This window comes from Drosophila sechellia, chromosome 3R (genome assembly GCF_004382195.2).
Source record: "Drosophila sechellia strain sech25 chromosome 3R, ASM438219v1, whole genome shotgun sequence".
Lineage (NCBI taxonomy): Eukaryota > Metazoa > Arthropoda > Insecta > Diptera > Drosophilidae > Drosophila > Drosophila sechellia.
The window spans coordinates 9,342,649-9,364,603 of NC_045952.1; the positions used below are offsets into that span (position 1 = coordinate 9,342,649).

At 42.7% G+C, this 21,955-nt stretch overlaps 1 protein-coding gene across 1 annotated transcript; it reads right to left on the reverse strand.

Moving 5' to 3' along the window:
* Positions 1-17,203: 17,203 nt before the first annotated feature.
* LOC6619089 lies at positions 17,204-21,436 on the reverse strand. Its single transcript, XM_002043293.2, has 7 exons — positions 19,724-21,436; positions 19,073-19,487; positions 18,845-18,999; positions 18,676-18,784; positions 18,393-18,616; positions 18,221-18,338; positions 17,204-18,162 (listed from the first exon to the last, which is right to left on the reverse strand). Exons 1-7 carry the CDS (start codon positions 20,117-20,119, stop codon positions 17,912-17,914), a joined length of 1,668 nt encoding a protein of 555 aa, XP_002043329.1. The 5' UTR covers positions 20,120-21,436; the 3' UTR covers positions 17,204-17,911.
* Between the last annotated feature and the right edge of the window lie 519 nt (positions 21,437-21,955).

Here is a 21,955-nt window from a genome sequence, read left to right on the forward strand (position 1 = left end):
AACTGCGACTAAGTGTGTATGGCAAATCAAGCCAACATACAAGCATCCAGATCCAGATACGGTGCACTTGCCCAAGTTGTGAAGGAGGAGCTGGGTACAACTGGCCCAACCTCCAAATGCAATCTGCGGCTCATCTCTGGTTAGTTAAATTAGCCCAGCGGAGTGGGTAACTATCTTGCCAGCGACTATCTGTGGTAGTCATCTTTTAGTTACACATTTTGTTGATTTAATTTTCATGTTCCGCGCGGCCCAACACTTCCATCAACTGACCACGAAAGTTCCGAGGGCACAAAAAGCCAACCAAAGCCAGCCCAAGTCCAAGTCCTCGACTTTTTCCATTCAATGCTGCGGCAAAGTGCATAATTGGTTTATTATTTTTATTTTATTTGCTCGACACGATGACTGCAGCCGGCAGCTTCCTGCCATATTGTTCGCATCGCTGAGCAGCGATTTTCCTTTTCCTCGGGGGGCTTTTCTTTCGGCCCTACCCTACTTGGCCCCATCCGCCTCGTGGCACTTGATTTTCATTGAGGCCTCGCCATCCTCGTGGCTGGTTTTTGTCATCTTTTCTAAAGTGTGTCTCGACTTGAGCTCCGAATCTCAGAGTTTCCGAGGCGTGATTTAAACTTGCTGCAGCTTGCTTTTCTCTGTGGCTTGATAAAATAAATACATTTTCTGCTGCTCTGCACTGACTGAGTTTTCCTTTTTATCGTGCCAAGGTGTGCCATCAATTGTGTCTTCCTCTGGCATGGTTTTGAATTTGCCTCTCCTGCATTTCGGTTTTTGCAGCTAGCTATTTCTCCTGGTTTGGCTGCTGCAATCTGTGGGCTGGCTAACTGGAAATGGCAAAGAAATGCAAAATACTCGGCGATAACCCAGATACAAGTTGTCTTTCGGCTTGGGCAGAGGTTTCACTGATCCATCCAAGCCACACACCAGCAACCTTGAAGGCGACATCAACTTATGGATTTCCCATCAGAGGGAGAAGATACTTTATGGGATTAGTGTAAGCTGCTTTCGCTGCATTTCTTCGATGGAATTGAATAGAAACCTCTGAAGAAATAGCTAAAAATTTAAATGTTCTGTGTTTGATAAATTCTATATAATTAACTTCTGTATAATTAACTTGAATTTTACAGCATATAGGCTTCGCATTTACCTTAAATAAGTTAACATCATAAACTGTTTAACTGGTTAACCAGACCTTAACCAAAACCCCCCATCTCATTGCAGCCCAAATTCCCACATGCTAATTACAACGCTGAGAACTATCAATTACCTGCGATTGGATATTCAATTCACTCGACGGCTTATAAATCAAAAAACATGTGCAAGCCGCCAGTCAAGACGAAAATATATCTGCTGACCATTCAGCCATTGTTAGCAGATGTGGTGGTCTGGTCTGGTCTGGCCTGTCGGCCTGCTAAGCTGCTCGCGCAAACAATTGGCCAATTTATTGCATGATTAGATTTTCAATAAAAGCTACAAAAAAATACAACAAGCGAAACAAAACCGAAAATCAATAAAACAAAAGTTCTCGAGGCCCCCAGAAAACAGAATTGAGCAAGAAATCAAAACTTTTCAATAAGCCACGATCAGCAATGGAGATGTGGCGATGGCGATGGCGATGGCAGGGCGACTAGTTAGCGTACACGAAGCGATATTTGTTTTATGAAGCCGCTGTTTGCCGAGGATTCCGATCCCAGCCAGCACTGCTCCTCCCGCCCCAGTGGAACCGATGTGTTGATCTTCAGATTAACAGGCAGCAGCAGCGGAGCCAGCAGGCAAACTGGCAGCAGTTAGCTTGGACAGCAGCCGCTCATGGAGATTCAAATGAGCACGACTTTAATCATGGGTATAGCCCATACCCATAAGAATACGTATATACGTATACGTACGAGTATATGTCTCGGAGTGGTCAGCCCAACTCCACCTCCATCTCCACCTTCTCGTGGCGTTGGCGTTTTGTGAGAACAGCGCCAAACTGCTTATTAGACGCAATTAACGGGCGCAGACGAGCAGGGTTCGGTGGCAGGGATCGCACCGGATCGGAGGAGGAGGTGCCCAAACTATGGCCGGGTGTCAGAATCAGAACCATGCCTCTGTGGGGCATTTAAGGGTTTATTTCAGCTTGTTTGGGGATTTCGGTTCGTCATCTTTTGTCGGCATTCGGCATTAGTTGGGTGTTAAGTTTTCCATTCGCTTGTTTTTGGGCTAAACGCCGCCGTTGCTGATTAATAGGATTTTGATTTCCCTCGACCAGCTCTTCAGCTCTTCGAATTCAACGTGATTTATGTCCGTTTCTGGTGAGTTGAAGTTCCCTTTACCCATTCATTGTTTGCGGTCTGTGCAATTAAAGGCTTAAGCGCGGATAATGCAATAATTTAGCAGTCTTCCGGTCTTAAATTGGACATGATCGTCTTAAGACTGGGTGGTCCCCTTGGGTGTGACTTTTGACTTTTGATTGTAGGTTGCTGCTGCTTCAGACTTGGTCGGAGTTCAAGGTTGCTGTTGGCAGTGGTGAATCATCCAGTGTTGGTCTATAATGACTGTAAATATTAAAAAAAAAAAGTACTGAATGATTCAAATAATATTTAAATATCACTTATAATCAAAGGTTGCTACTAATTAAACAATATATAGTGCATAATGAATAAGAATACCTATGGTTTTAAATTAGGTCAATGGGCCATACTCAATACTCCATATTTTGTTCAGCATTTTGTCATCTTAATAGTAAATTAAATAATTCTATATCTATTGCAGTTTAATGTTATGCAATATTAAGTGAATCTGAGAAAATCTGAGACCAACATTATGAAATCTTTACCGATGATTGATGCATACTCAAGGTATTAATCTCGAAAAATATTAAAAGCAACAGTGGGAAGCACTCATGGAGCTCATTAGACCCTCCCAATTTCGATTACCGTGATCCAAGGGGGGGAGCAAGCTGGCCAATTGGCTTCACAAAGACCTACACAAAGTTGCCGACGTACCCAACCCGTTATGCCATCCACTCGGCAGTGGCATAATCTGGAAAAGTTGTCTGCACTTGTTGCAGGTTGCAAGTTGCTGCGGCTACGACTGCAACTGCAACTGCTGCCCCACAAAATGCACTAGGCCGCTGTATAAAAAACTATTTCTACTTATATTTTATTGAAGTCGAAATGCTGCAAATGTCAACAAGTTGGAACGATGACGACGCCGAGATGCCGATGAGTGCTGAGCACTGGATATTGGATTGGATGGATATTGTAGTAGTATATTGGATGCCGCTTATTTCTATTCCTATTTCGCTCGCTGGCTTTTGTTGTGTTGTGCGAAATCGATTGGCAACAATTTTTCCCTCTATTTCCATTTGCCACAAGTTGAATTCAAAGTTGCATCGCGTGGCCAGCCAACACGTATAAAGATTATTTTTAAGGTGCGCACTTTTGAGGTTGGTCCTCTCCTGATTTCCCAAAATGCAACGCCTGTTAGTTTACCGTTTTCGCTGTGCTTTTGGATGCCGAGATGCAGCGCGATGAGGTTGCATGCAACGGGCGGGCGATGTCTCGCCGCTTTCTGAATGCTTTGAGTCATGACTGCCAGCAATCGAATATCCAGCAGCAGCTAGAGTAGTGCCAAGAACAGTGGGTTGGCATTTGTAAAAATAACAACAATGAAAAGAAAATATTCTAAGATTTTTTTAAAGTTATAATGAAGTCCTATTATTAAAGAGGCATATTATCCTTTCTAACTTTATGTTATATCAGAAAATGTACAATTGATTACTGCTTTTCTTTAAAAATATCATTTATGAAGCTTACATTTTCATTGAAAGTTATGTGTCTACATTTCTTTTTTCACACCCATTTTCCAATACTCTTGCCACACGGTGCCCTGTCTGCGGCGTGTTCTTTGACAATTTTCAACGCCTTCGTTGCTCGGATCTGAGCATCGCCTGGCTGCATGAGATGGCAACTGTTGCTGCCGCTTTTTGTTGATGCTGCCGTTTGATGGCTGGGGGTTTTCTGCCTGTTGCATTATGATTTGGACGGATTTTTTGGGTTTGTTTAGCCAGCAGCGGCTGACGCTGCCACAACTGTTTGTTATTGCGGCTGATGATTTTATTATTTTCCCGAATGCACTTCCTATTGGGTAATATTTCGATTTGCATTCCAGATGATGCGCATCACGCTGCCAGCCAACCAGCCCGCAATGAATTGCATTTTAATTAGATTCATGATGGTTTCTAGGTGGGGTCCCAGAACAAACCCTCTTCGCTCACAGCCTGACCTTTTACCTTTTGGTGGGGATGCCAAAGCCAAATACTAGATACAAAAAACGAAAGAGATATTCAGCATTCCATAAAGCTGAACAATTGTTTATTGTGCCCATTCCACCGCACTCTTGCCACCTTCTTCTACCCAGAAATCGGTCGTTGTTGTGTCAACAAGAGTCTAAAACAAAAATGCCTTCGGGCTGTTCATTAACACCTTTTTAAGCCAAAAAAAAAATGAAAAAAATCCGAGTATTTCACAGTTTTCACAAATAGAAATTGGTATTCCATGTGAGCGCGGTTTCATTAATTGTGTTTGCTCACCTGGTGTCCAAGTAATGAGATGAGTAGGCGGCGACTCACAGACTTGTTACAGGTTGCCTGACAGGTATATAACTATATGTATATCCCCCTATCCTCACTTCACCGATTTGTAAAGTTGTGGGTGTTGTCCGATAATTGGCCGGACAGGTTTGTTCTGCCGTTTCCATAATACTTAATTGTCTTCTGTTGTTGCTGGCAGTTTTATTATTAGCACTGATATTTCATTGTTCTATTATCGCCAGAGCATCATGAACCAGTCATCTCTTAAGTGCCATCGGTTTGTCCAATAATTTTGGGTCAACTTAAATAGAAATATAAATAACTTACAGCCAATAGAAACCCCATCAATTTCGATTTCCGGCAAAAGAAAGAAAAGAAAAGTTTTCTAAATACTTTATTATGGAGCTGCATTTCCTTTTCATTGTTCTACTTATGAAATAACTGATGGCCATAAATTTCCTTTTCTGCAACAGCAGGCCCACAAACTTTTGATCAACCCCGAATTGAAAGGGGCAAACAAATATAAGTCTCGAAACATTTTGCAATGACTGCAACCAAGCAAAAACCCTATCCATAGCCGTAACCTTATCAGCAAACAAAACTATAAACGAAATTGTTTTAATTTCCAAATAAGAATGGCAATCAATAATCAAATCAACTTTCTACCTGGCACCTCAATCACACAGCCTGGCAAGGTTATCCCCACTGCCGAAAAGCGCAGTCTAAAAAATTAAAGGAAAGGGCTGGAAAATGCAGGGAAAGTCCACCGGTAACGTGACAAAACAAAAGGCAGCAGAAGGTAAAGTTCTTCTTTGGCGTGCTGATTTACAAGGATACCCTTTATAAGGACATGCACACAGACTGGGAAAAATAATTTGCAAACTAGAAGGAAAATGTCAATAAAATGATAAGCAGGCAATATACAAATTAGACATTTAACGATATGTGTTAAGAAAAGTATGTACTTTATATTTCAAGTTATATATGGCCTGTTATAGATTTTAGTTCTACACCATATATTTCTTTCAGTGTACCCACAGCCTTGCACGACATGGAAGGAAATCATATTGATATGGCAATGGTGCAGCCCATTGAAAAATTGGACGATGGGCGGCGGAAGGGGCGGGGCTTTTGGGGGTGGCCTGCCACTTTGTTATGTGCCGACACTTCCGAGTTGGAAATTCGTGCCATGACACGGATTCCCTGGACAGCCGACACATTATGGTCGCACCTAGAGGCGAGTCAAGTTGAGTTGGCTGCCCCGGAACTTCCATCGAGCTCCCAGCCCACAACCATGTCAAGCCTGGGTTCAAGTGGGCAGCCAACTAGAGCAGGTTAATGGACACTGGGGGTGGGGCAAGAAGTTGGATCCGCAATCAATAAGCTTAGCTTCTTTGAACTTAAAGGATAATTTTGCATTCTTAAATTTGCAGTTCAAGCAATTCTGCTATGAGCCACACATAATTTAGCATAAAACATACTCATACTGAAAATCGATGTATTAATATGAAATTTTCTATCCTTCTAAAAGGCCTAATTGAGTGAAAACTGTGCCACAGGACTAAAGTCAATGAACAGCGATTTCTAAAAACAAAACCTGATGACTAAGCCGCATTTTGTGGTTGCCTCTTTAAGCGTTCATGGTTCACATTTGACTTTCGCTTTGATCTTCCATTGGACAAGTCTCAAGTGCACTCGATGATAAATTCCTTCTATAGACATCAACGTCATCATCGCCATTGTGGCCCCATGCAAATTTGTGCCAAAAACTCAATTACCTGACGTGTCAAGTGCCGTGTGTGTTTCAGTTGTTTCTGCTGCCGCTGCCTCCTAATGTTTTTGTTTTTTTTAATCTTCAAGCGGCAACGTGTTGCGCAATAGTATCTCGGCTTCGGTTGTGCTTCTTTCGGTGGTAATATTGATTTACAACGCTGGAAAACGGCTTATGAACAGTCGAAAATTTTCGGTTTAGCATCGTTTTGAAAGGCATTCGAAAGATTTACACAACAGAGGGCGATGCGCATCGTTTAAGTGCGGCTCTTGACAGCTAACTTCAAATAATTGTAGGTTTTTCCAAACGTTTCTAGTCATTTTCAGTTTTGTTATGTGTTCAAGGCACATAACAAGCTGTCGAGGGTTTTTCTTGTGGCACCTTTTTTTAAAACTCTAAAATTTTGGCAGTAATCAGACAAGTGTTTTTAAATATTCATGGTTATGTTTTCTAATTTACAGCCATTTGGTAATATAGCTTTTATGTTTAAAAAAATTTATAACAATATACAATTTAATTAGCTTCTCTTGCATTTTTATGCAACACTTACAGTTTTCCCAACCGAAAGTTCTTCTTCGCTCGCTGTTGAAATTTCCCAACCGTTTTTCACTTGCTGTTTACCCTTTCAGCTTTTCCGCTTTTCCTTGCCAGATTCTCAACAATTAGCGAATTAATAATTTACAGTTTTCTAATCATCATGGTGGTAATGACACTTCTGTCGACGTAATTGCATCTCCAAGTCATCAGAAAGTTACACACAACTCTCACACTCGCCCAGTGATCAACTTTTACAGCTTCCGTCATTTTGTATGTGGCATCTGCATCTGCGCTGTGTTTTTGCTTTCCGCGACGAGAGGAGGAACATTTTTGCAACTTAATTTTTATGACTAGCTGTCGAGCGGGGGGGAAATGTTTGCTTGTGGTTTCTGTCTGCTGTCAACTGCTTGATTATTATTTTCCTCGAAACAAAACGGAAAGCCCGCGATGCGTCGGGAGGAGGTGGGCGAAATGGGGATTTACGATGCGGCCACGTCGAAAAGGGAAAAGGGCGCCATTGGGTTATAAAATCTAGTGGAGAAATGTCAAGTGCAACGCCACTTCTCATCTGCAGCGTCATTCGATTCGATGATGCATTGCTGTTATTTTTAATTACGCCACGGCAACATTGTCGCCATATAGTACTCGTGTGTATAGTAGTAGCTATCGGATACATCATCACACACACACCCTGCGGTGCATTTGCATATGACGTCACTACATTCTTTGTTGGGCTGACATTTAAGGCTAGCGGTTCACTATTAGATATTTCATTATGTTCCATGCAGACTTCTCAGGTTTTTCTCCCTGTTTTTCCTTGTCGCCGCTTTGTGTGTGGCGCCTTCCATTGTTGGTGGCGGCTGGTTGACTTGGTGGGTTGCTGCCTCAAGTAGCTGCCTCATATGTACATATAAATGTCAAGGAGCTGGGCTAGCTGTGGGAAAAACTGCGCTTTGATCTCGTTTCTGGCCGGCCATAAATTTCAATTAGAAGTGCTGCCACTGCAGCACTTTGAACTTGAATTGGACCTCCAGCATTTGCAGGACTTCAATATTGACCTGCGTCTTCTGTATTTTGCGGATTGACTAACCCCGGCTAACCCCAAGATCACGTCGTCACGGGCTTGAGGAATTTCCCTTTTGTTCTTACCAACCACCAATATGGCTTTTAATTACTAGGTGTGTGCGTGTGTGTGCCCGTGTGTCGAGACATAAAATTTCATTTTCATATTTAATTACTGAAAAGCCAGCAAATGAGCTTGGAGCTGTTGCGAACTGGGAGCTGTGAGCTGGGAGCCGCCAAGAGATGGGAGCTGTGAGCAGGCAGCCAGGCGGTGGCAGGTCATAAATGAGTCAACGACTGGACTGCACGGGCGGCAACTCCATGTGCCACATCAAACCAAAACCGAAGCAAGCTAATGTACAAAGAAATGGCTAAGAGCGCCGAAGATTCTATTACCCTTTAACCATTATAGATAATCCCTTAATTTCTTGCATTTCTTACATATATTTTTAACATCATTTAAGTCTGGAACCCCAGATTAAATCATAGGTGTAAATTATTAGGAAATTATGAATAAACTTAGTAATCAATAGTTGACACATTATAGGACAATTCTACCAACAATCCCATTTATTGGCCACTTTTGTTCGTACTCCCACATAAAATTGAATCAATTAATGGTTAACACTAGTATTATAAGACCTTTCCAGAATTGCTTAATAGTTTCTATAAATTGTCAATAGTTTACGAGAAACTTACATCTATTTTGGGTAATCCTGTTGTTAAAGTGAGCCATGTTGAAAGACAGAGAGGTATTCATTCCATTTAATCTTACCTTTTTATACGTCTTCCCTATTTAACTATCTAGTTGCATAAGAACCCTTTATCAAACTGGGACTAAAACTAGAATACCCTATGGCAGGGTATAAAGAGAAACGCCAATGCAGAACGCCGTGAAACGAGTTAGCCAACGGTTGGCGATGCCAAAGATTCTGTGGAAATGTTTATTAAACTTGGGGATTTTATGATTATGCCGCCAAACCCGTGGAAGAACCTGCCAGTAGCCTAAGCCGAAGTCCAAGTGGAATCCCCATCCTCCTGCTTATTCTCAAGAGTGAAGATTTGGCCTTCTGCCTCCTGCGTCGGCAATTAAACTGCCCGCTCTGTCGGCCGTCGATGAAATGCCATTCATTTGGCTGTTTGGCTGGCTAACTCCCTGACTGCTTTTGGCCAGGTCTTCATGGCTGCCTACCTGCCTGTCTGGTTGGCCATTCAAATTTCAACTTTGCATAGCCGGGCTCATTTGGTAATTATGTGAAAAGTGCATTTGGGTGCTGCCAAAAGCGTTTTTCCAAGCCAGCCAGAGTCATTTGGCCAGAGATCGGTGACTACTGCCAACTTAGCCGGGTTTCTTTTTTCCTTGCCAATTTTAAGTAGTTTTTTCCTTTTGCCCAACTGTCGATGCATGTCAATTGATTTCATTTACGGCCAAGAAGGAGTGTTCCCACCTCCGGGAAAGAGTATTTAACTGGCATGTGTGTCAGGCTTTGTTGTCATATTTGTCAATAAAGTTGCATTGCGTCTGCGGCCACCGTTAGAATGTTGCGAAGCATGTTGATAAGCCTCGGGTGATTTGTCAAAGTTTTCCGGTTTCCCTGGTTGGGGAAAATCCGAAGGGGGAGAGACCACCATTTGTGGGGTTAATGGCGTGCAAGATTCGAGTATTTCGCTAATAATTCAATGAAATCGCTTGAAGCTCAACTGCATTAATTAACGCCAAAAAGATGTAACCATACCATCGAGTTATGAACCATATGCACAACACACTTTCGTTGCAAGGAAAATTGTAACGCGAGAAAAGTACACAGCTAACATGAAAATGCAGGGAAATATTTTCCGCAATTTTTGCATATCTTGGCCAGGACGAGAGCGGCAACAACAAATCAAATAAGGAGAAATGTCGCCAAACTTTTCAATTCAACTGTCAATCAGTTTGAGATAGTGTCCGGTCCAGACTCTCCACTCCCGACTCCCGATTCCGAATTCGAATCCGAGTCCGCGTCCAGCTCTTGACTCCTGTGCCGCTCAGGCACAGCGGCAACAATAATGACATTTATGCAAAATAGCCATCGAATGGACCAGGGGAGTGGATAGCATCGCCTCGGATTCGATTGGCTTGGTTCGGTCTGGCTTGGCTGGAGCACTGGCATCCACTGCGACTGGGGTGACCATCGACGAAAACTGGTCACCTTTGCCATAATAATTGCACTTGCATTGCATGCAAATCAAATTGTCATCACGCTGCATCTTCTTGGCTCGCTGAATGGGTCCCTGCTGGGTGTCTCACTGAAGAAAAATTGGCATCTGTTGACCCTTTTGGTAAGAAACTAGTATGGGGGAAATATTACTATATATTCCTTTAAATAACTATCAATAAGTATTAATTTGTTACTATTCACTGGTACTTTCCAGTCTTAGTTCAGATTTAAGTCTGATTACAAATATATTTATTACGAACTAAATTAAGCTGTCGCATTTATTCCGAGTGTGCTTGGGATTTGGGGTGGGGGATCTTGGCCAGGAGCGGCTTTTGCTTTATTGGTCCCAAAGGATAGACTTCTATCCGTCTGTCAGTCAGTCATCGGATCCAAAGCCAAACGTTGCCGAATGATCGATGACAGAGTTTGTGTTTGATTGAAAGCAATTGGTGGCACCGTCACGTGGTGACCAGGTTCCAGGTTCCAAGTTTCAGGTTCGTTCTGCCGTATCTTTTGTTTTGTTGTGGGCGCACCACCATTGTTCACTCCCCCCACCCACTACCTTAAGGTATCTTTTTTTTTTTGCCTGGCCTGGCCACAAAAATGATTGCCACACGCGTCTTTCCATACAGAAAATTTATTGCCTGGCTTCTGCATTTTGGTTTCATTTTTTTAGCTCTGCGTTGGCGCTAGCTAACGGCACATTTTGCGCTATGATTGTTTATGATCCGTAGGATTAGTTATGTTGACAATGCCTAATTGTTTCGCTGGATGTTTATGAGGAATGTAGATACATTACCATAAAACTATGTGATCCACTGAATTGACAAGTTCCGTCAAATGGGAAATGTTCTTCAACATATATGGTATTATAGAAGATCAGTTTTGAACAGTACATTAAATCTATAATTACTTATTTAACAAAGTAAATTCATAAAAGTTATATAGCCTTTTGGGTATATATTATATTTTTCATAAAGTACAAACGATACCTTAAATCAGACATTCAAAGTAGCTATGAGATATAAATAGCTCCTTTATTTCTTTAATTCACAAAAGAGAAAAGCATATCTAATAATTAATCCTGAAATGGAAGTTTAAGCATCTGCGCTGCCTTTGGGCACAAGTAATTACCACGGACCGACTAAGATAGCTTAATATACCCTATCCATATACAGAACCTAATGCACAAAACATTAAGGTCCAAGGCAAATCCGGGTAGCAAATTAATTTGTCATATTAACAATTGCCGCATAAAGTCACACGCTCACCACCACCGCCGATCGTCGTCATCATCACCTGAAGTAGAAGCTGGAGGAGATTCACTACGAGGAGATGGAGGGGGAGGGGGAGCAGGAGGAGGACTCCAGACTCTAGGGCTCGCTGACTAACTAAGTGGAGGCTTAGAGTCATGGACTTGTGGACTTGGAATCGGGCTATGCCAACAAGTAATGTGCCTCCAGCGAATTGGGCTGGTAGTTGGGCTGAGGTAGTGGCTGCAGTTGCACTGCGGGCACTATGATGCATTTCGTAGATTTTTAATTGAAAAAACATGTTTTACGAGCGTCGCTAACCACGACAACGATGACTACACCAACTACAACACCAGCAACAACTCAAGGCGCAGCAGATGACGCTGTCTTTTGTTAAGATTTGCGCACTTTTTCATCCCAGGCTGCAGTTGCAGTTGAAGTCTCCGTCTGCCAGCAAACAAGTTGAATTTAAGTACATCAGCGAGTACGGAACAAAAGCCCAGAACACCGATCACTGAACACCGAACATGGCTTACGTAATGAGAGACCCGGAGCCAAAGGCATGGTCAAAGGCCCTTTATTGTGGAATGCGTCAAGCAATCGGTGCTTTAAGCGATCATATTAATAGAACAGTCGGTTAGTCGAAGTGGCATAAATTAAGGGTACTCATTGTCCATATATTAGCCAAGGTCGTGACTTGGCCAACACAAAGTAATAAAGGGCGGGATAATTTTCATTTCGAATTTATTTTTTGAAATTTAATTAGGTACTTTCAAAGATAGTTAAACAATGTTCATTTGATGAGAATCAATTCAAGTCCCACTAAAATATGTGTAAATATGTGTAATCCTAAAGCAACTATAAATGTACTCCAAGTGCAACTATTAGATTAGTAGATGCACTTGGCTTAACCATGAATATATATTTCGCTGTCCGAGAATGTCAACAACCGTTTAACCCCGTGAACAACCTGACTGCCTAACTGACTTATCAAATCTGCAAGTTAATTGCCAATTCTTAATTAGTGGCCTTTAAGCAGCGACGTTGCATAATCTGCAGAATGCAATTGCAACTAAGTGCAAGAGGCAACAAGCGGAAAATTGAACCTTTTCCGAGAGCGTGGCGCGGACAGAGAAAATCCGCACAGGAATTAAATAAAAGTGCGGCAATTAAACGCAACCTGGTCGGCGTTAATCGCAGCGCCGTTGCTGTGAGAAATGCCAGGTGGAAAACGGCACACGCATCTCCCCAGCGAATTGAGACGGAGATGGCGATGGAGACAGAGCCTTCCAGATGGAGCCTCTGACTGTCACACTTGGATCTTGGATCTCGGATGGCCCGGCGATGGGCGAGAGATGAGGCGATTAGGCCGAGAGTCAGGTATGCACGGTGCAAAAAAATCCAATAGATTAGTAACAAAATTGGTAGGACTAACAGAACTAAATATTATATAAAAGATTTTATAATAGGAAAAGAAATTTACTTGCAATAAGAGTTAGTTGTATATGTATCTCTTTTGAGATACAACGGATGTATCCATGTATCTTACAGGATTCTATCTCATTTCTGCTCAGTGTAAGTCCCAAGTTGATGGTGAATCGGGAAGAAAGGAAAGTTTAGCTCGGTCTGACCCGGCTACTGAGCCGATGAAAAATGCACGCAGTGCCGAAAGATGGCGAAATAGAGAGAGAGAGATTTGTGGGGAGAATGTGGCAATGCAAAGTAAGAGCCATAACTGAATGCAAAAATCTGGCAAATGGTAATAAAAATTAAAAATGCCGAGAGTGGAAAGCTGTTGCATTTTGCTGAACGAGTATGCGTGCGTGTGTGTGTGTGTGTAACTAACGGATAAGCCTTGGAAAATTGACGCTGACAAGGCTTGGCCACTTTGGCCAACGTTGCGTATGCTTAATCTGCCTATTTACATCGTTGCCCCCTCGTTCATCCTCTTTCTTTTTTTCATTTTTTTTTTTTTTGTTTTTTCGTGTGTGCGTGCAACTGTTGCCATGCTGTGACTATCATTAATTTTTCATACTCATAATCATCATCTAGCCAGCGCCGCGCTGAGTTTTCCTCTTATTTTTCGGTGTCAAAATGTTGTTTCTTCTTTCACATTTTTCACGCGATTTATGCGAATTCTACGCTGGCCTTCTTCGGTTCCTTCCCGCCTCGAAATCCATTTGGTTTCCATCTTCTGGACTTTTCAGCCCCTTCTTATCTGCCGTCGAATGTTTTACATGCAACATATTCACCAAAATGGGTAGCCGCAAATTTGGGAAAGCTCCTTTTTTGGCTGGGTGTTGATATTTTGATAAACGGGCCATGAAAGTTGGTATATGGCAATCCGGGCTTAGGCCATTCTATGCAAAAAGAAACAACGTTTTTACTTAAAAAAAGGTTTATGTTAAAGCAATTTAAAGTAATAGTTATCTTTGAATGAAAAGTAGTTACACCTATTGTGTTTAATTTTAAAGCCTAAAACTAAAAATTATATAATAATATAATAAGAGGTTATTTTATGTATTCGTAGTTATCTCTATTTATATACCCATAAACCAAAATACTTCCTTTACGAATACCACATTCCAAGTTATCTTTCAGTAAAAATTGAAGGTTTGAGCAAACTATTTACCATTTAAATGTTTGAGCAATTTACTTACTATTTAATTTGTGAAAAGTGGTGGTTTATGTGGTAGTTGACTCCTCTCATTGATCATTGGCAAATATATACGGGTAGGCAAATACCTGCAACGCACTTAAATATTATTCAAATAACACAATTTGTAACCAATTTCGCCCTTGGCAATTGTTATGTAAAACGAGACTGAGAAAAATCTCCCATGTGCCAATTTCCATTGTAAGTTGACCGGCAGCAAACACTTAGCGTTTTTCCACATGTAAATAAATGGAGAGGCGGTATGTGGTATGTGCTAAAAGTGCGGCAATAAAATTGTGTGGCGGAGTGGGGAAAAGTCCAGGCTTGCACCGATTCGACGTTGAGTCGAACAAAATCGTTAAATTAGTAGAAAATAGTGTAAAAAACGACGAGCACACACATATGTACATGCATATGTATGTATGTATGAGAGTGGAATCTGTTAAGTAAAAGAAACTTTAAATGGCAATGGGATGGATTTTGGACGGCTGAATGCTTGAACGCTTGTACTACACAACCGAAGACAGTTTAATTACGGCGTGAAGTTGCGCACCGAGTCCGTTGCTTAGCCCCCTCTTAGACACCCTGCCCCAAAAACCATGCCCCTCCTTTCCGGGGGGTGGTTAAGTTCCGTAAAGTTTAGTGCGATTTGTTTTCCGCGCTTCGAGATGAGATTTTAATGCAAGCGTGAATCATAAAATGCTCACTTGATGTGTTGGTGTCACTTCGGTTACTACCTTCCACCATTTCCTTTGAGCATCGGCTCTTGGGCGAGTCTTCAAAGCCTGAAGCCTGAGTGGGTGACCATATAATAATGCATTGCGAATCACGCCCATCGGTATTGTCGCTTTGTCTTCGCCCTAAGGGTCAGAGGTCAAGTGTTTGGTGTTTGAATAATGGCTTTTCAGTCGCTTTAAAAAACTGGAGTCGGGTCATCTAAGTCGAGCGGCTGCATTAGATCTAGCAAGTTTATTTCAATTTTCTAGTTCTACATAAGCATAAGTGCTAGAAAAGAGTCAAACGTTGGTTCAGGCTGTTTACAGCATATAAATATATACGACTTACATATATAAGACTCAAGTAAATAACCAGCGATCGATTAATTATCTGTCTTAATTGATCAAAACTCTTTTCGAACTCGAATTGATCATGGTGAATCACGATCTTGGGGCCAGATTGTCAGATGGACATGCCATTAATTCAGCAATGAGTAATTACCTCAAGCTACGACAAGCTTGGCAACATTTTATGACCCCGCAGATATCTGCAGCATTCAAATGAGAGGAGGAGGACTCCTTTTGAACTCCAACAGGACCTCATGCCGCTCACACGACCATTAAAGCCAACCAGCTCCAGTGGCCAAATGATCAACCGTCCGCTGGGTTCATAAATTAATTGCGGCCAAGGCGGATGGAGATGGAATGCCCCGCTCATTAGATAGTCTTCCAGCGATAAGGAGGAGTTGGAGTCCGCTTGATCGCTTTATTCCAGTGGTTTGCTGTGGCGCATGCCGGTTGGACTTCGCCATTCGTTGTTTTCCATCGATAAGCGGCGCAATTAACCAACTCAAGCGGTGGTCTGACCAATGGCCATTTAATAAAGTTAGCATTTGTATAATGTCTTGTCAAAAATTTATTGGCATTTTTGCCAATATTTCTGCTTGCCTCAATCTACCAATCTTCGCGGTGTCCCACTCCTGGGCATTGATCTGTTCCGCGATCGCGATGGCTGTTTCAAATGTGATTGGGATCTCTGGCATGCTAACCGAATGCTTGGAATGGAATGGAGTGGACTTGGTTGGTGATTGTATCTGGGTTTTTTTCGAGGGGGTGTCGGCAATTAAAACACCGATTTCGAAGATCTCAGGCCGTGATGCCTGGCAATCGGGCAGGATTAAAGCTGAAATGTTTTCACCTTTTGTCTCATTCCGAATTGATTAAATTATGCAAATGCTGGCGGTCTCTGCTCAAGAAATTGCAACTGTGACAAAAGGCGTTGCCATGCACGCTTGCTTGCATTTCCCTTTGGTTCCCACACCCCCTAAAATATAAAACCAAAAACCAAAAAAAAACCCAAAACCAAACCTCAAAAAATGAATTTCAGTTTCCTAATTTCCATCAAACGGCGCTTTTTGTTTTTTTTTTTTTCTGGGGCTGCCATGGCAAAAAGATTCTCATGTTGTCTTTGACTCGATGTCGTCTTGGTTGTCGACGTCCTCGTCTCATAGTCATAGTCACAGTCATCCGAATCCACATCCACGTCGTCAGAGTTGTGGTTTTTGTCCGCGGCGTCGGTGGATTTTCAATTTCTAATGTAGTGCACGTTACGCCCTGAAGGGATTTTTATTTTATAGAATTTTTTTTCTTGGCTTTACGGTTTTATTTATTTATGCCAGCGTTGCTGAGCTCCAAAGGCACAGTGGTTTTAAAATGATTTAGATGGTAATCATTGATTAGCAAAGTTAAAAGAGCAATAGTTTTATTGCAGAAAATTCTGTCATAATCGTTCGATAAAAAAAACAAATAAAGTGAATGTCATATGAATCACAAATATTAATCATAAATGATTTAAGATCAGACAAACCCACTTCCCACTCACTTTTCTTTGGTGACATATTCAAACAGAGGTATAGAAAGAAAATCCTACATTATTGGGAGTACTGATAATTCAAATCTTCCCAACCACAGTGCCACATAAAGTCCAAGGTATCCAAAAACGTCATTTGATGACAAACTTCAAAACTTGTGCATGCAATATGCCATTTTTTTTTGGCCCTCTTCTTCCTCTTTTTCCTATTGTTGGCCGAGAAGTAATTTTTGTTGTCGTTTTCATGATTGCTTTGGTCTAGTTGTTGTTGTTGCCGGTGGTGCTAGTGGCGCTGGTGGTGCACACTTTTAGTCATCACCATGTCAGCGGCGGCATGGAGAGTTCAGCCCGAATCCAAACAATCATAATGATATGCAAATATATGTAAGAGTACCGCTACGAAAAAGGCGTGGGTTAATTGTGACTTTATCATGCAGCAGCGGGGCAAACGAATCCCAGTCAAGGGAAAATCGCAATCGAAAGGAAAAAATCAAATTTATTACAAATTTAAGCATAGAGTCCGCGAATCGAGCGAACGGAACGGAACGGCGACGATGGCGATGCGGCGAGTTATAGATTTCGTCATAGTATCTTTCGGATACATATATACTGGCCCTGGCGAGACGTGAAAATTTAAAATAAACCTGTCAACAAACACCAACACCAATCGACTTCATCGGGTCCCTTGCGTTTTGGTGGCTCGGATGGTGTGTGAACTACGAACCCGCGGACCGCCCAGTCGGTGGGTGGGCGGCGCCAAGACTAAGCCACCAAATCGCTTCGAATCACACAAAACACATTAACACGGGGGCAGCACTGGGAACGGGAACGGAAACTGTCGTTCCCATCGACCCAGCACCGCATCGCGCAATCCTAATCCGAAGTTGCCAACTCAGATGCCCTCCAGTTGACCAAAGCGTGCTAAATTCCATATGTGCACTGAGAAAAAATGTATTTCTCACTAGAGACACCTTAATGTTTGCCAAGTCACTTTAATCTGAATGAGGCTAGACTTTTCTAGGTATAAATAGACATATTAAATCCAATAAATATAAAATTTGAAAAGTGTTTTAGAACACTCCATTAACTATCATTTGAAACTATGTTGAACATATAAGTTATCTCACAGAAAATGAAAAACAATTAGTTTTCCCACTGTGCATCTAACCCAAAACAACGGAGTATTGAAGTCAGACCCAAAGACGTCGGAACATATGCATCTTGTGAACCAGTGATCGACATGCACATCGCAGCGGGATCTCAGGCACACAGTTCCTGTCTGTAGAGCAGGCGAAAGCCGCGACCCACATACTCGGCATCGGTTCGGAAGGGCAGGATGATGGGACCGGCGGCGGTATCCCTGACGGTGGCATGGATGGTATAGTCGTCGCTCTCCCGGCCATCGTTGAACCGCTCACCGCAAAGTGGAACGGAGTTGATGGCTATGAAGTCGTCCGGACAGTTGAAGATGCCAGCTCCCGCCTGGCCATCGGAGATCAAATCGTTCTCGCCTATGAAACAATATTAGCTTAAGTAGGCTACTTTGAAATACTATATTTTAAATCTTACCTTCATCTTTGTTGATGATTTGAAAGTCGGGTTGATCACCGCCAAGTTGTTCGGTATTATAAGCCACACTGCACACGTTTTTCAATCGGGACAGGCATATGGCATAGTTCAAATTGTTCTAGATCAATAAAAACGTATTAAAGTTACTTAAAATGAAATGAATTTGGCATACAAAATAGGTAGCCTCTCGGTTATCCACAATTGAGCCATCCGTATCATAGTTGAATGACTTTATTACGCCCTCAGCTTCGGGGAAATATTGCAGGCAATTATTGGGAGCCAGATTGTCGTTCACCTGAGTGACTTTTATATTGAAGGAACGTCCTCCTCCCGAGACCTTCATAAACACCGAGAGATACACTTTGCCCTCGTTTGAGTCATTAACATGGATATAAACTGAAAGATAAGTAAGTTTGATCTGCATTTGAATATGAAATCCGTGTGAATCCACTTACTATGCTGGCCCGTGTTGATGCCACACAGTATGGGTATCTGGAAATTGGTATTGTGGCCGGAGACTATAAATTGATCGTCTACACAATCACCATTGCTGGGGCGACTTAGCTGGAGATTGTGGAAAATCAATTAAGCTAAGGACTACGCATTCGAGATTGCAACACCCACCTCGAACATCTGAAAATCCAGCCGCAATTGCTGCACTCCCTTCTTCACATTGATGATTAGGACGCAGATCATCATTTCGCGCACAGCATTTGGATAGTTGGGGCTCTCGAAGTAGAGGATCTGCTGGCTGGTGACATCGCCACATCCATTGACGACTGCAAGTGAAAGAAGTTAGATAGATGTGAGTGGTTCGATATCATGCAAATCGATCGCTGTACTTTCACTCACACACACAGCAGACGCCCACGCCCTCGGCACAGCTCTCGGTGGGAATCCCACCGAGACTCTTGCACTCGAACTCGTGGTAGCAGACGCCCTCCATGCTCCGGATGTCGCCCATGGACACGATGCACTTCGTGTTGGGGAACTTGATCACCTCGAACAGACTGAGGAAGCCCTTGCCCTTCGAGCGCGGTGCATTGGGTTTCTTCAGGATGAGATTCGCCTCGATGGGCGAGCCGAAGAGGATGTTCTTCAGGGTCTGATGGGGCTGCATTATGGAGCTCTTGGTGCTGGATGGTGGCGTCGGCACTGGCGGGCTCATCGAGGGCTTCCCAGTGGGCTTCGGCTTAGAACTGGGCTGCATCTCTGGCGAACCACTCGGAGTGGTCATCATCATTGTGGGTGGTTGTGGTGAAGGTTCCTAGAAAATAAAGGAAGGTATTTGGCAAAGTTGAGAGACTAGCTTGTGGAAACATTAAAACAATGTGTTTAATTGTTAATAACCATTAAGCAAGAGATTTCACAGAGGTATGTTTATGTTTTTCACTTATGTATGTATGTTCTTTAAGTTGGTCACTGTAATTTTCTAGACACCTTGATTATACAGTTATAAAGTCTGATTATAAGTCTTGTAAACACCCCAATCGTATGGCATACCTCCACTGGAATGGTCGTCGGACGCATGGGTATCGTGGGCTCTGGTTCCTCCGGCTCGGGGGGAGCTGGTTCAGGTGGTGGTGTTCCGGGTGTGGGCATGGGCATTGGTGCTTCCGTCTCAGCTGGATTTTCCATACCGCCCATTCCCCCGTCCTCCGCCTGCTGTTGGGCCAATTTGTGGAGGTGGAATCCCGGCTGATATCGCATGCTGTACTGGAATCCAATGCCCTCCATTATCATGCCACCGGGACGCGAGAAATGCGACTGGCCACGCCTGCTCCTCCGCAGATCGCCCATTGTCACAAAGTCGGATGCGTCGTTCCCATCGGCCACGCCCACATAATAGAGCGTCAAAACGAAAGCGCTTATCAACGCATCGGAACGCTTTGACAACATTATTAACGGAAATTCGCGCGGCGACTGTGGCAGATGTTGCACTTGCGGCTGAAAATTGCTGCTGTTGCATGTTGCTGCTGCGGCATTTGCTGCATCCAATGCTGCTGCTGCTCGTGTTGCATCTTTCTTTGGCTTTATCAGAGCATTAATTGTCGCCTTTCCAGCTTTTTCAACCTTCACTTTTGCAGCAACAATCAAACAGCGAAGTCACGCTCCTCTGATTGCACTTGTGATGTTGCTGCTGCGACTGCAGTTGCAGTGGGTAACAGGGTAAATGTTATGCGAGGCATTTGAGCAAGCTCTTGGGGAACTTGTGTTAATTTTAAATGAGTAATTAAACGGGCCGAGTGCTGAACGCCATTACAGATTATGGAAAATGCACTTGCGAAATGCACAGATCCATTTGCAGTCGCAGATTTGTGAAGTCGCGCTAAATGCTAACGAGAATATCGGATTGCAGCAACGATCTATAAATTAAGATAGTCTCCGTGGGGCCATCACTGAAAGTCGAATACACTTTCATAATTAATAATACCTAACGACAGTCAGTCAGCCAGTCGCCGCAATCACCAATCGATTATGCAAATTGAGGTCGATGATGTCTCGCAATTTGCAAACACGGAATGCATCGAAACTGAAATCGATTTAATTGCGAAATAGAAGAGCACTCGAAAACATTTAGCAGCTTTTTATGCGCCAGCATCTGCATCTCAGCGTCACCATCTTCACCTCCACTCGCTATGATCATCATCGTCAACATCATCGCCGGCGGATCATGGGAGGATCGGCGTGCTCTCACAGCCTCATGCATCATGCACAACAAGGTTAAAAATTGTTAATTGCTGCTGCGACGAACGTCATACGCCAGCTACACTGCAATTGCAATTGGTATGATTATGCACAGTTGATAACTGCCAACTGGAAATTGGCAACTCCCAGCTGCCGCCACTTGGCGTTGGCGCTTGGCAAAAAAATAAAAAAAAATATAAAAAAAAGCTATAAGTAATTGCGCACTTGACAAATAAAGCCTGACTATGGAAAATATGATGAGCTAGTCAGTACAAAAAAAGATTAAAAATGCCATTTTTCTGCTGAATGCAGATACATTTGACGCGACAGTGCGGGCGTTTAGTTTTAAAGATTATCATTATGAGCGGTTACTTTTAATGGGCTGTTTCGATGGGGCGTATTTGGAATTTCGTGATTGATGCTCAACGTATTCAAAATGAATTTGCAATTAATCATGATCGGGGCTGGAGCTTCCATTAATCCAGCACTCGAGTGTAATCAATTACTGGTATGCAGATGCATTGCATTCAGCTCTAGAACTCTATTATAGATACAATTAGGATGTAGAGTGGTTCACAATCTTATAAAAATCATTTAAATAAAATATGACGTATTTAAAAATATTTACCTTCGATTAATCCCAATGAAAGGCCGAAGTGTTCTTCGTATAACTCAACTTGCCACACGTATGAGCTTAGTATACTTAATGTATTTGCGCAGCACTCCAGCTTCTGCCACATCTGCGACTTAAAGTCCGCAACCATCCACGTATCCACCCATCCATCAGTAGATTCTTGTGAAAAGTCTGCCCCGCAGTCTACTTGGATCCGAAAACAAACCGATGCTGAATCCAAACCGAAACGAACCCAACCTGATCAAACCACACGTACAGACAATTCCCGTCCATTAATTGAATCAAATCGAACGTTACGCATGCGTCATGGCGAAATGACAAAGGGAGCCGCCGGCACATATAGCACCACCACTGGGAAAACCACTGGAGGAGCGGCTCGCACATGCAGATGATGATGACGACAACGATAGTGC

What these genes read in the sequence shown, in the direction of transcription:
- LOC6619089 (XM_002043293.2), bottom strand. Translation starts at nt 20,119, where the DNA reads ATGTTGTCAAAGCGTTCCGATGCGTTGATAAGCGCTTTCGTTTTGACG. An exon ending in CATCAACACGGGCCAGCATA is followed by an intron (nt 18,617 to 18,675) that starts GTAAGTGGATTC and finishes CTTATCTTTCAG; the next exon opens with TTTATATCCATGTTAATGAC. An exon ending in ACCGAGAGGCTACCTATTTT is followed by an intron (nt 18,339 to 18,392) that starts GTATGCCAAATT and finishes TTATTGATCTAG; the next exon opens with AACAATTTGAACTATGCCAT.